We start from the raw sequence: 13,226 nt of genomic DNA, 5'->3' as shown, positions 1-13,226 counted from the left end.
ACGACGCGCGGCTCCTTTGGCGGGGTTTGAATCCTGCCGTCACTCAAAACAAAGGGCTCCCTCCCTTTCAACACCAAACTCTCTCAACCTTGATCCACATCCAACAACCACATTGGCAGAGAAAAACGACAGCATGGAAGAGAAAGACTCGGCCCGAGCTTGGTCCCAAGCGGCCACGCAAACTGAAGCGCCTCGGCGACATGGTTCAACAAAGTGGCGCTTCCCATTCGGAGGCCTGCTCGTGAGCCTCATCGCCCTCGGCTATTATCTCACCAACCTCCGCTATGTCCGCCACGACACCCAAACCCCCTTGACCGCGCCCAAGAGCGCTCCCTACGACCCCATGGACCCCTGGTCATCCGTCAGTCACCACCACCATCAATGATTGAACCTCTCTCTCCTAAGTTTCTAACCCCTTACGCAGATCCCCCCCAGCACCAACCTAACCTTCCACCCCTGCTACACCTTCATAAACCCCACCCTCCTCTGCGCCCGCCTCACCGTCCCCATGGACTACTCCCGGCCCTTCCCCCCATCCCCCAGCACCCTCGATCAACAGCCCGTCCCGCAAGTCCACATCGCCCTCCTGCTCCTCCCCGCCCCCCGCCCCCCGCCCCCCGACGCCAGACCCAAAGTCCCCTGTAATCGTCAACCCCGGCAGAACCCGGCGAGCTCGAGCGTCACCCTGGCGCTGGCCGCGGGCGAGGCCTTGCAGGATGTGCTGGGCTATGACCAGCCCGTGCTGGAGTTTGATCCGCGCGGGGTGATGTTCACGACTCCGGGGGCGGATTGTTGGTCGAAACCTTTGGACGAGCACTGTAAGTATAGGTCTAGCAGTGGCGTTGGTAATGGTAATGGGGGTGGGGAGTGTGATGAGGAGGGGGCGGTGGTGGCCGGGTTGATGCATCGGCTGCAGTGGCAGCAGGTGGGTTCGGCGTATGGGTTGGTGAGTGGGGGCGGGCAGGCGATGCTGAATTGGGAGGTGGCGCAGCGCGGGGTCAGTCGGTTGTGTGCGGAGAAGGATGGGAGGTTGGGGGGCGAGAGTGGGCTGCGGTGGGCGGGGACGAAGGAGGTGGTGAGGGATATGGTGACGATCGTGGATAAGTGGGATGAGTGGGTGGAGAGGGAGGGGTTGCCGGAGAGGGAGCTCAAGGGCAAGTTGGTTTATTGGGGGTTCTCGTATGGCTCGTACTTGGGCGCGGCGTTCGCGAGGGCGTTTCCGGAGAGGGTGGGGAGGGTGTTGCTGGATGGGGTGGTGGATGCGGAGTTGTATGAGGAGCCTGTGTGGGAGGAGAGCTTGGTGGATGCGGATAAGGTTCTGGGAGAGTTCTTTCGGTATTGCGCTGAGGCAGGGGAAAAGTGTTTCCTGTACCGGGACGGGGATCAGAAGGAGGATGTGCAACGGAGGTATGAGGCGACGATGGAGGGCCTTCGGGCTAACCCCATCATGTTCACCCACTCAAGGTACTTTTACCCTGCCGTCGTCCGCCATGAGATGGTCAAGCAGTTGGTATTCACGGCTCTGTACACGCCGATCCAGGGGTTTCCAATGGTGGCATGGCTGGTGAATTACATCCACCAGGGCAACGACAAGTGGTTTCACGACATGTTCCAGGATGAGAAGCTCCTATGTTCGATGGGCGCAAATCCCATGGTTATGCGCATGATGAACGACGCTCAGCGAGCCATCATGTGCAGCGACAAGTTGCAGCCGGTAAGTTCACCCCCCGCGAGCGCGGTTCAATGGCTAACAAACATCCGTACCAGACCAACTACACTCTTGGTGACTGGGAGTCGGCCTACAAATCCATGGCCTCGACCTCGCAGTTTGCCGATATTTGGATTCCCTTGATGATGCAGTGCAGTGGCTGGGACCTCGCCTCGCCGCAGCAAACGCCGAGCAGTCCCTGGACATCCGTCAAACAAATCGACACAGCCAACCCCATCCTCTTCCTCTCCAACACCTACGACCCGGTCACCCCGCTCCGTGCCGCAGTTAAGATGGCGTTGAAGTTCAAGGGCGCCGGCTTGCTGGAGCAAGAGGCACCGGGGCACTGCACCATCTCGGCCGCGTCGAGGTGCACCGCCAATGTGGTTAGGGAGTATTTAGCAACAGGCGAGGTTCCACAGCCGCCAAAGGGGGTCAACGACCAGTATCGTGGAGAGTGGAAACACTGTTCTGCGGACGAATACCCATGGGGCCCTAGCACCCGGGAGATGCTTTCCGCCATGTCAACCGAGGAGCGGAAGATGGCGGAAGGGTGGGGCAGGGTGAGAAAGGCCCTGGAGAACATCCGGAAGAACATTGAACAGAGGAAAGGTTTGGATAAGGAATTTATTACGGGAATCGCGAACCAGGCCAGTAAGCTTCGAATGTGAGTGGATGCTTCCCATCTCTCCATGGGCAGTAGCAGCCTATTTGTAACAACATATCTCACTACACGACGCCTCACGCGTTTGGAATTCTATGTGTGTACTTTTCTGTGCTTCATCTCTCAATGGCAAATTCGAATCGTAGTCGAAGCGGTCGAGCCGCCTTAACAAAGTGAGACCCGAGCACACTCGGGCAGGACGAAGGAAGAAACAAGAAATACTGGTCAGATGTCACGAATATGCCAACAGGTGGGACCTCGGGGGCGCGGGACGCCCCGAGCCAGTCGTTTCAGGAACCAATTCAGGAGAGGCTGGAAGGTGCTCAGTGTGATCAGGGAACGGGGAACAACGGGAAACTGAGCACACTGAGCATGGAAGCCATGCAGCCAATCAGGACACAAGAACGGAAGTGATCAGTGTCTTCAAACTCGGGGGGACACTGAGCACACTGAGCACTCAGGAATTAGCTAGGTATATATATAGTCACTCGTTCTGGAGAGCTCTGGGAGTTCTCCTGTTAGCAATCACAACTACAGTTCGCTACAAGCTCGAGGAGCCTACTGTTGAGACAAGTCTTTGTTGTGCACCCTTTGGCTGCACCGAACCTAAGCATCCTTGAGAGATTACCTTGAAGCAAAACTGAACCCTAACAGGACAGGGTCCTGGAGTAGGTTCGTCACATTGTCTCAACAGTAGGCTTCCGAGCTTGTAGCGAACTGTAGCTGTGATTGTTAACTGGAGAACTCCCAGAGCTCTCCAGAACGGGTGACTATATACCTCTTGAAACCCAAAGGTACCGCCGTACCTTTGGTGCGGGATGCCTGGTGCTATGTTGCTAAGTGCTATGTCTGGTCTTAGCGTCATAGCACCATAGCACTTGCATCCCGGCGTCCTTGTCCTTCGATCCGATTGGTTCGTTTAGCGATTGGCTCTGGTGCCCTGCGCCTCCCGAGCCCCATCTGTTGGCATATTCGTGACATTGTGGCACCGATTTTTATTTTTATTTTTTTTGGCCTGTTAGTTCTCAGAGAGAATTGCTGGAGGTGAACAAGGGGGAAATGGGGAATGAGGATTGCGGATGAAGACGGAGGAAGTTTCAATGTTTCACACGTTGAACATATCCCCGGGGCGAGCAAGGAACAAGAAATCGCCGAGTGAGTCAGCCCGACTCGATACCACCCAATTGGGATAAACGCTGCTTCCCGTTAACTTGAATCCAATGGCCGAGCATTGCTTTTCGCGTATCTGCAAGGCATTTCGGAGCCGGGATCAGAACAATTCATGGGGTTGTATTAAGTTGTTGGGCTTGTCTGGGCCACGTCTTGGCCTTCATCGTCAAGATCAGACATGCAAGACACTGCACTGGAGATTATAATTTCTATATAATGATCTAAGTAACGGCCCTTAGAACATGCAGTGAATCAATCTTTTGTACCGACGCAAACAAAGGTCGCAGGTCCTCTATTGAGCATATCCCAAGTTCGCAACTTAGCAACCTCGCCAATCACTATTGAACTTTAATAACTCTCTCACAGTCTCACCATGGCCACCGTCCCCCAAACCACCGAGGAGATCCTCGCCACGGGCATCATGAACCCGGAGTTCGAAGCCGCCTGGAAAGCGCGCGGTTCGCCCCCGGGCTCCATGCCCACCGACGTCGTGACGCTCAAGCGCATCGTTTCGGACAGCGTGCCCAACCTGCAAGCCCAGCTCTCCGCCTCCCGCCCGGCCGACCTGACCGAGACGGAGCACACCGTACCCCTGAGCACGGGCTTCGCCTCGCGTGTCCTGCTCTGCCACCCGAGCCCGACCCAGGCCACTCCAAACCCTGGAACCCCATCCCCCATCATCCTCCTCTTCCACGGCGGAATCCACGTCCTCGGAGCCCCCGAATTCGACCTCCCCCTCGCCCGCCGCCTCGCCCAAACCCACCACGCCACCGTCGTCCTCCCCTCCACCCGCAAGGCCCCGGAATCCCCCTTCCCCACCATGCTGCACGACGCCTGGGCCCTCCTGCAGGCCGTCGCCCACGACGCCGCCCTCCCCGCCGCCGAGCGCACGCTTCTCCCCGCGCAGGCCGACCCGGACGCGGGGTTCATCGTCGGGGGCGCGTCGTCGGGCGCCAATTTTGCCGATGTGGTGGCGCACTTGGCGCGGGATGCGGGGTTGTGGCCGGCCGTGTCGGGGCTGTTTTTGGTGTGCGGCGCTTTTATGGATGAGGGCCGCGTCCCGGAGCAGTATAGGGCGAGGTATTTGTCCAGAGAGCAGAATAAGGGGGCGCCGGTGGCTGATGAGGGGTTTATGAAGGCTTTTGTGGCGGCTGTCGCGCCCGAGAGGACGTCGCCGCTGTGGGCGCCGTTTGTGCAGGGCGGGTGCGAGGCTGATGTGAAGAAGGGGCATGGCGGGATGCCGAAGACGTATTTTCAGGTGTGTGGTATGGACTTGAATCGAGACGATGGGTTGATTTATGAGAGGGTGTTGAGAGAGGAGTGTGGCGTGCCGACCAGGCTGGATTTGTATAGCGGGTTTCCGCACTGCTGGTGGGATATGTACCCGGAGCTGGAGGCATCCAAGAAGAGGGGGAACGACACCATGGAGGGGTTCAAGTGGTTGCTGTCGAAGTGGTGTGGGGGACAATACTAAACCCTCGCTGGACATCTAACTGTTGCAGCGGGCATTAGTGTGGACATTACCTCTCAAGGCAGGAAATCGGGGTCGGTTCCTGAGTAGTTAGTTCAGCATCGGTCTGGATCGAAGCATAGTTGCCACAGCCACACGCATCCCCCTAAATTTATGTAAGTCTAACCCCATGTGTAAGTGTTGACTCGTCATACCACATTTCTTCACCTCGACTTAGATGGTGACTGACGTGGCAAGACTCACTCAAAATAACGTAAAGCACGGGGCTCATCCCCCAACCCTAACCTAATCATGAGTACCTATTCTTTCATCTGCGGTTAATGACAGCTCCAGACTTTTTGGTTTCAAATGTAGACTCACGTTATCACATATCTATTTGCATAGTTACAAGTTAGTACAACATCATATAATTGGGTTCACGGGTACCCCAACTCAACCAACCCTTCCGAGGCCGCGGGCGCAATCTCCTCCTCCTTCTCTTGAGACAACTAATGCCAGGTTACCAATGATCTGTGCAGCAATGCTAGATTTTGGCGTCAGGTACATACAAGTTTACTATAGAAGGCCTGTGAACAAAAATCAGCAAAGTGTTCACTGGCATATCGTCTGTCTTCATACCTTCGTTGCCGACGTGGCCTTCTGCACAAGACACTCAGGTTAACATCATTGACATATCATCAAGTTACAAAACTCCGGATTGCTGACCTCACCCGAAGCTTTTACGGCCTAGATATATGAGTTAGCCTTCGCATCACGGTCCTGGAGCTTCTGTTAAACGTACTTGGGCTTGCTTCGTAAAAGCCTTCCGCGCACGGTATGTCAGCTCAGCCGCTAAGTCAATCAACCCCCCGCATGGTATCGCATGCACATACCACCGCCTCTTGACAGAGAGCCTGTACCACATTGTTATGAGTTATCCTGTGCCTGGGTATTCCCCATAAGGAAATCACTCACTTCATGCTCCTGTTGGAGCAGCTTGTAGATGTTAGTATTGCTTTGGGAGAGTTTTTGGAGAGGTATATAATATTAACCGCGATCTCCTCTTGCAATTTCTAACAATCACATGTTAGTATATAACAAATACCAGCAAACCGTTGCCGTTTAGTGCCAACGTGATTAGGCGTCACTGGTAGTGATTTGGATAATACCTCGATCCTTTGCAAGTTTGCCTAAAAAAGCACCCACAATCTCTGTTGGTGACTTCGGAGGAGCAATACCATACGCTTGATTTCTTTAGACAATTCTTTATGCCGGTTAGTATTTCGAAATGCCATGTGTGGTGAAGAGGTACTAACGTCTGATTTCTTCTGGAAGTACTGGTGGAGAGAAGAGAGGTTAATAGGCAGGTGGGACCAAAACCTGCTTCCAGTTGCCGGCATCTTACTTCAGCAGAGTCCTCCTAGAGAATTGTCAATTAAACCCCATCAACCTGTCAAAGGGCCGACAGGACCGTCTTTCGCCGGCCGGTAGACGGAAATACTGACGGGTTCCTGGGTATAGTTGGCCTAGTAATTCATGTCAGCGTAGATTCTCCCCGTGAAAATAGTATCGCAATGACAACACTCATACCGCCTTCTTCGAGCAGGCATGGGGTCCGTGGCCCCGGCGGCCGCAAAGTTCACACTTCGTCTATCCAGGCGTTGTATTAGCGATTTTTGAGCCCCCGTGGGCCTCAGGGGGACCTACTTGGCCTGTCGTGATGTATTAGCAATGTCATTTACCAAGTCAAAGATGGCACGTCGAACTTACGCTTTTGGATTTTGTTTCTATCTTTAGCAATGGTCCGGTTAGCAGTCGTAGGAGACGGCCGAAGCGGTGGGGCGATACAACTTGGCTTTTGGACTGCTACAACCACCGCCGCCAGCATTAGCACGAAATGTTGTCTCAACGAACGTTATGGGCTTAGGGCCCACACGGCGGTCACCCTATTGACGTACCGTTCTTCACCATGGCTTGGAAAAGTTAGCAAAAATGGAGGCTCGGATGGATAGAGTGAGCCTACTTGTGATGTCAAAGACTGATTCCGAAACACCCTTGGTTAATGCATGGTTCGGCATAGTCACAAAGGTCAAGGACAAACTTGGTAGGTTTAAGTCTGCCAATGCCGCGCTGGTTAGCACATAGTATTATCTCAAATATGGAGCTCTGAAATTACGATTCACGACGGAAAAGGAAAAGATCAAACAAAAGAATCATACGGCCTGGGCGAACCTACATGTTACGGTCGTTCTATTCCCATTAGAAAATGAACGTCAGCAGTGTCTATATCCCAGTGTTTTGGGCTTTGAAAGGCTCAGAAATTCTAGTAATTACGGTACATACACAACACGGAGAAAGAAAGCGGGTTGTCGATGGATGTTGAGCTAGTGGTTGGAGAGAAAGACGGGAGTTCATCATCCACCCCAGACACCCGGTTCACTAAGCAAAACGACAGCGGACGATTGGCCTTTAGGGAAGGTGATACTGCGCGCTCTTCAACTTGGGATTGTGTGATATGCGGCAAGCTGGACTTAGGTGGACCATCGCAGGGCAGTAACCACTTAGGCCGGAGGCCAACGGTGGAAATTGCCCTCAAGGCGCGGGAAGACAGCCTGCGGAGCCTTCCTTGTCCGCTATGAATGGAATAACTCAATGTGGCAAGGCCGACCGTGGGGGCTCTCAAGGCCACCCGGGTAGGTACATCTCGCAACCTCCGGACGGGACGGAAAGCCGCTCGTTACTGGTTCTCATTGATCCCCCGAAGGAATGGGATGGAGCTGTAAAAGTAAACAAAACATGAGAAGAGTTTGGCTTTGTACTATATTAGTTTGTCGAGGATGGCCGATTTGATGTGTACTAAATAAAAGAGACGACCGTTCATAAGTGTCGCGGCCCCTTGAGACTCAATAATGGTGCTATTGTTGGTCGAGTGGGCTCCCAATCTTAAGTTGAGGGGTCAATGCACTTTTTACTGTCAAAAGCCGACCGAAAAGCTCCCAGTTGTGTAATACATGAGCACCGCAACTGCTCCTGAGGCCCCGGCCATTCCCTCCTCCTCCTCCTCTTGTTGAGACATCATCAGTAATGCCAGGTTACCAATGATCTGTGCAGCAATGCTAGATTTCGATGTACTCCGAGGAGAAAGAGAGCGTCTCTTGCTCAAACCACACACGGAATGCATTCATTCCAGGGGCGCGAGCTTGTGTCCAAGACGGGAGCCTACTCGACCAACAACAGCACCATTATCGAGCCACCACTGGTCGCTCCTCCGCAGGGACCCTCGCTCGATCAGCGCCTTTGCCTCTTCGTAAACACTCATCTCCTTTTGCCGTTCGTCTTGCCGTTGCTCCAACGTCCCATATATAGCCTCCATCGGCGCGATGAGGTGCGCGTGTTCGCGTCTAAAAGCGAAAGCCTCATCTTCTCGATCATCTCTGGCTATTGCTAGCATAAGGTTATAATGCGAAAGCGGATTTAGTGGATCGTCCGGCTGATCCCGTAACTCTTGGATGACACGTCGGTGCATGGCCTCTGCCTCTCGATACCGTCCGTGGAATTGGTGGTAAACGCCGTGCGAGTTGAGCGAGTTTAGCTCTGCCGGTGTAGGGACATAATCTACAGGTCTTGGAGTCTTTTGGATCCCGGCGACATAGCTCCATCGCTCGAGGAGCTGTGCAAACTCGGTTGCGCGCGACGTGGCGGTTTCGGTTCCGTCCACTGCTCTCCTTTTAGAAAGGTAGTCCCGGTAAAGCATGGCGACGCCGTAGATCTCCAGCATAGATATGGCGATGCTCCCGTCGGCCTTGACATTCGCGCCGATGGCGGCAGGTAGCACGGCCCAGAGCACATCCCCCACCTCATCCATCCGTAGGGCCTGACTAAGGGAGCCCAAGCAGTTGTTCAGGGAGATCCAGGTTTCCTTGTCGTTTATGCCGAAGTGGGAGAGGTGCTCCAAGAAGATGCGCTCGTAGAGGGCCACGATCTCGTCGAGATTCAGCCAGACGTCCGTCCCCGTTCGCATGACTAGCACCTTGAGATTCAACATGATCAGGTGCAGTTTTTTGCCCACCACTTTGATCCCCTCGTCCGTCTCGCAGTATCGGAGGAGTTCGTCGTTGATCTCTTTGGCCTCAGCGCGTTTGCCGCTGCGGAGCAAGCCATAAGCTAGGTTATGCCGGTGGAGCGCATCTTCTCCGGGTGACCATTGCTCAAGCTGCTGGCACCGAAGCAGCTCTTCGTTTACTGCTCCAAGACGTTGATAGTCATGTCTCCCCCGGATGGCGTTGAACAAAAAGGTTAAAATTTTCACCTTCTCCTTGTTGTAAGCTGTCCTATCGAGAGATGAAGCTCGCAGTTCCAGGCGCTCCAAGGCTAACGAGCATTCCGCCTCCACGCTGTCATATCTCCCGGCCTCGTCCAGCCTCTCTATTGCGTTCTGTCGGAAATGCGGTATCAAATCGTCGTCAGCCCCAAATGTCTCGCCTGCCATGGCCAGACCGGCCTCGGCCAGGTCGGCAGCAGCCTCTTGCATGCGAGAAAGGCTGTGGAATCGACTGAGGCTAAACATGAGTGTGGCGACCGCTGACGAGCTGTACCCGACCTCTTGACAGAGGCTCAGCTGCCGAGATAGATGGGGAGCCAGAAGCGAAGCTAGCGGCCAGCTTTCCGCTGTTGGGTACGGCGCGGTGGGAAAAAGTCGAGACATGTTGGGCATGAGATGATCCAACATTCGACACTTATCCTGGGCGGAGAGCTCATCCGTCATGATCTCGTGAAGTACTGGGTGGACGCTGTAGGTGGAAAGCGTCGGGTCCTGATCCAGCGTCTGGTCGATCAGAGACAGCGCCAGTGGTTTCTTGGTGAGGCGGAGAAATGAGATATCATCGAGGTCGCGGAACTCGGGAAGATGCCTCAGCAGCGACTGAGGAACATCTCTCCAGTGAAAACAGGCGAGATATTCCAGAAACGTGACAGACAGGTGTGACTGCCGCTCCAAAGCGTCGATGGAGATTTTCCAAGTTATGGCCACTGATGAACTGCCGTTTCGGGGGTCTTTGTTTGCAAAGTCATAAGCTGGTGAATTCATCAGATCAGCTCGACGTCTCTTCTCATGCCGAAAGAGACCCACGTATTCAGAGAACGACATCTGTTGGTCGACAATATTCGCAGCTGCCTGGGCAATGGCGAGGGGTAGGCAGCCCAGCTCCTCGACCAAGTCGTTTGCCATGAGCGTATTAACAGCACTGGGCTGAACGAGGTGCTTGGGAACAGACTTGAGCAGCAGCTCTGTCGCCTCTGACAATGTCATGGGCTCAACACATAGCCCATCACTCGCGGCAGCAACGGATCCCTGGAATCGCCGGTCCCTGGTGGTTATCAGAATCCGTCCTCGCCTGGGCACATACTTGGAGATGCTGAGTTCGCTCTTGGCCGAGGTCCCAACAAAATCGCCTAGATGGTCCGCGTTGTCCAGAATCAGTAACCACTCGCCAGCTTGGGCTTCCAGCTTGTCTCGAGTTTTCTCCAGCAGAGATGTCACATCTAGCGACGACGCGGATTTGCCCGCTTCAGGGTCTAAGAGAGGCAGAAGACGCGAGAAGTCGGCGATGAAGTTGGCTAGGCTGTCTGCACGAATCCAGAAAACAGATAGCTTATCCTTCATGCTCTGGGCAAATTGCAACGCTATCTGAGTTTTTCTTGCCGGGAAAATAAAGGTTAGCTGTCAATCACAGGCCTCGCACAGACTATGAGACTCACCCGACGCCTCCAAGACCCCAGAGGGCAAAGATCTGGGTAGGACCCATCTCTGGACGAAAGAATTCTCGCAATGTCTCGTCATAGGCTGCGCGTCTTATGAAGTGGGCGCAGGGGAGATGCGGCGTTAAGGACACCTTGGTTTTAAGAGTTCGTTGTACTGCCAAAACGCAATATCAGTACCGAACTTCAAGGAATTTTATCTAGGTACTAATGATGCGGCTGTGCTAGAGCTGCGGCTAGACTCACAATTCTCATCGGGATATAGCAGGGACTTTGCGCAACTCAGGATGGCATCGCCATTGTCGGCGTGGCTGAGATATTCTGTCGTCAGGGCCTTCATTCGTTCCGTGGCCTTCCACTCATCGAGCTGTAAGTCCTCCATGCCATGCGGGACGTTGAATCGATAGTAGCGACACGTCTGCGCGAGCTGTCTCCCGAGAGCAGAAGCCGAGAAAACCTTGGCCGTGTCCTCGGCATCGGTCAACATTTTGAGCGCTCCCTTGAGAAAGCTGGCCAGGTTGGACGAGACGGACCGGCTCCGGGCCAGCCCGGTCCCGAGGCTCAAGATGCACCCTATTTCTCTGTTCCGCCACTCGGGCTCCCGGGCGAGCTCGGCGAGGGCTTCGTCGATGGGGTTGTTTCGTCGGATAGCTCCGTCACACCAGCGCTCCCCGCCAGACGCAAACTTGACGCTCTTGAAGTACATGGGAGCGGCAGCGGTGGCACTTGCAGCCTCCCATATTCGACAGGAGTAATTCTCTGCCGTGGGATGGCCGGATTTGTAGTTGCGGAGGACGTCTGCCTTGCCGGTTTCGACCCGGGTTGCACACAAGATCCTGCCAGTGATTAGTATGCCGGGCGATAACCACTCCTCGATGGGTAGAATTTGACTGATGCAATCCGATGAATACATACACCTTGCACCCCGGCCCCTCTCTCTCAATGAAGGGTTCGTCCGACTCGATGCCCCTTGCCCTCAAGACAGATCGGATGGACTGCTGTAGATCTGCGATATCATAGAAAGGGGAGCTTGTCATTCCTCTGAGAACTCGACCGACCTGGCCGCCGACAGGCCTGCCGAAGACGTCCTTGCCGAGACGCTCATACACTTCTATACACTCGTCGATGGTCATGTGCAGCCTGCCGAGCATGACAGCGATGATGCCTCCGGTCGAGGTGCCGGCGATGAGATCGAAGATGTCACATGGTCTCGGCGAGAGATTTCCGCCCATGTCGGCAGAGAGGGTGCGGAAGATGCGGCGCAGGATGAGAAGGGCCGTGTACCCTTTGATGCCGCCGCCATCAATGCAAAGAATGCGAAGGCTCTGCGCGCGTGCGGGGAATTGAGCAGGCCCATCAGCGCCCATATTGACGACTTGTATAATGAGCCATGTGCCATGATCGAGACGAGATGGAATGGGACAAGATGTATCAGAGGTCGACGAAGCACTTTAGTGACACCTGGAGAAGTGGCTGAGCTCCTCCCAGCCTTGGGGCTGGACTGCCACCGGAATTGAACTGGAACCTCCAGGGCCCGGGGCCTCCTGACTGGACTGGAATTATTGGGCTCCGCCACCGCCACATTGCACCCAGACGAACAAGCGCAGATGCTTCACCCCCCGCGTCAGTCAGTCTTGAGTATTTTCGAGGGCTTAACTAGATACTGTGGTGATATTCTGGGTGACAATTCCGGGGGAAAATTCCGGGGGACAATTCCGGGTGACAATACAGGCCCGGCGCTTTCTTTTGTTTGGGCGGGGTATCTCGCACTCTCTGGCCAAAAAAGCCGAACTCCAAGGGTACCTAAATGAAATGCCGCCGAAAGATTTGATTAAAGGAACGAAAAGAAAGCCATTCCAAAGCCCGAAGTCTCCTTTATATTTCACTAGGTTTCTTTCCTTCAATTTAATTTACTCTTTTTACGAGCCGGTAAAGAAAGGCATCACTAAGTGTCACGAATATGCCAACAGGGAGGGACCTCAAGTCGCGGGACGCCCCGAGGCAATCATTAAAAGGACCAATCAGGGAGCCAGGAAGGTGATCGAGGTGATCCGTGAGCTCAGTCGCCAAGCCGAGACTGAGCACACTGAGCACACTGAGCACCAGGTAAAGATCACCAATCAGGATAACAATAGCTCGACAGTGATCAGTGAGCCCAGTTGCCAAGGGCAGACTGAGCACACTGAGCACCCTGGAATTAGCTAGGTATATAGTCACTCGTTCTGGAGAGCTCTGGGAGTTCTCCAGTTAGCAATCACAACTACAGTTCGCTACAAGCTCGAAAGCCTACTGTTGAGACAAGTCTTTGTTGTGCACCCTTTGGCTGCACCGAACCTAAGCACCCTTGAGAGATTACCTTCAACCGAAGCTGAACCCTAACAGGACAGGGTCCTGAAGTAGGTTCGTCACACAGGTGCGGTTGCATGCGGTGCCACCATCGCTGCTCAGAGAGAGATATCACGGGTTTGGAACCCGCT

At 54.3% G+C, this 13,226-nt stretch overlaps 4 protein-coding genes across 4 annotated transcripts; 2 read left to right on the top strand and 2 right to left on the bottom strand.

Moving 5' to 3' along the window:
• Positions 1 to 133: 133 nt before the first annotated feature.
• On the top strand, positions 134 to 2,786 carry CHGG_08435 (uncharacterized protein; the record flags this gene model as incomplete). Its single annotated transcript, XM_001226361.1, has 4 exons — positions 134 to 361; positions 425 to 1,714; positions 1,768 to 2,362; positions 2,623 to 2,786. 4 exons carry the CDS (start codon positions 134 to 136, stop codon positions 2,784 to 2,786), a joined length of 2,277 nt encoding a protein of 758 aa, XP_001226362.1.
• Positions 2,787 to 3,915: 1,129 nt separating this feature from the next.
• CHGG_08434 (uncharacterized protein) lies at positions 3,916 to 5,016 on the top strand (the record flags this gene model as incomplete). The annotated part of the gene is made up of 1 exon (XM_001226360.1): positions 3,916 to 5,016. One exon carries the CDS (start codon positions 3,916 to 3,918, stop codon positions 5,014 to 5,016), a length of 1,101 nt encoding a protein of 366 aa, XP_001226361.1.
• A 304-nt stretch (positions 5,017 to 5,320) lies between these two features.
• Positions 5,321 to 6,963, bottom strand: CHGG_08433 (uncharacterized protein; the record flags this gene model as incomplete). The annotated part of the gene is made up of 8 exons (XM_001226359.1): positions 5,321 to 5,347; positions 5,455 to 5,536; positions 5,886 to 5,906; positions 5,968 to 6,065; positions 6,398 to 6,412; positions 6,700 to 6,704; positions 6,763 to 6,858; positions 6,951 to 6,963. The coding sequence occupies 8 exons, from the start codon at positions 6,961 to 6,963 to the stop codon at positions 5,321 to 5,323; spliced, it is 357 nt and encodes a 118-aa protein (XP_001226360.1).
• Positions 6,964 to 8,173: 1,210 nt separating this feature from the next.
• On the bottom strand, positions 8,174 to 12,116 carry CHGG_08432 (uncharacterized protein; the record flags this gene model as incomplete). The annotated part of the gene is made up of 4 exons (XM_001226358.1): positions 8,174 to 10,688; positions 10,750 to 10,834; positions 10,996 to 11,585; positions 11,665 to 12,116. 4 exons carry the CDS (start codon positions 12,114 to 12,116, stop codon positions 8,174 to 8,176), a joined length of 3,642 nt encoding a protein of 1,213 aa, XP_001226359.1.
• Positions 12,117 to 13,226: the final 1,110 nt, after the last annotated feature.

This window comes from Chaetomium globosum, genomic scaffold (assembly GCF_000143365.1).
Source record: "Chaetomium globosum CBS 148.51 scaffold_6 genomic scaffold, whole genome shotgun sequence".
Lineage (NCBI taxonomy): Eukaryota > Fungi > Ascomycota > Sordariomycetes > Sordariales > Chaetomiaceae > Chaetomium > Chaetomium globosum.
The sequence above is the reverse complement of the archived record's forward strand: the minus strand, read 5'-3'. Positions and strand labels throughout refer to the sequence as shown.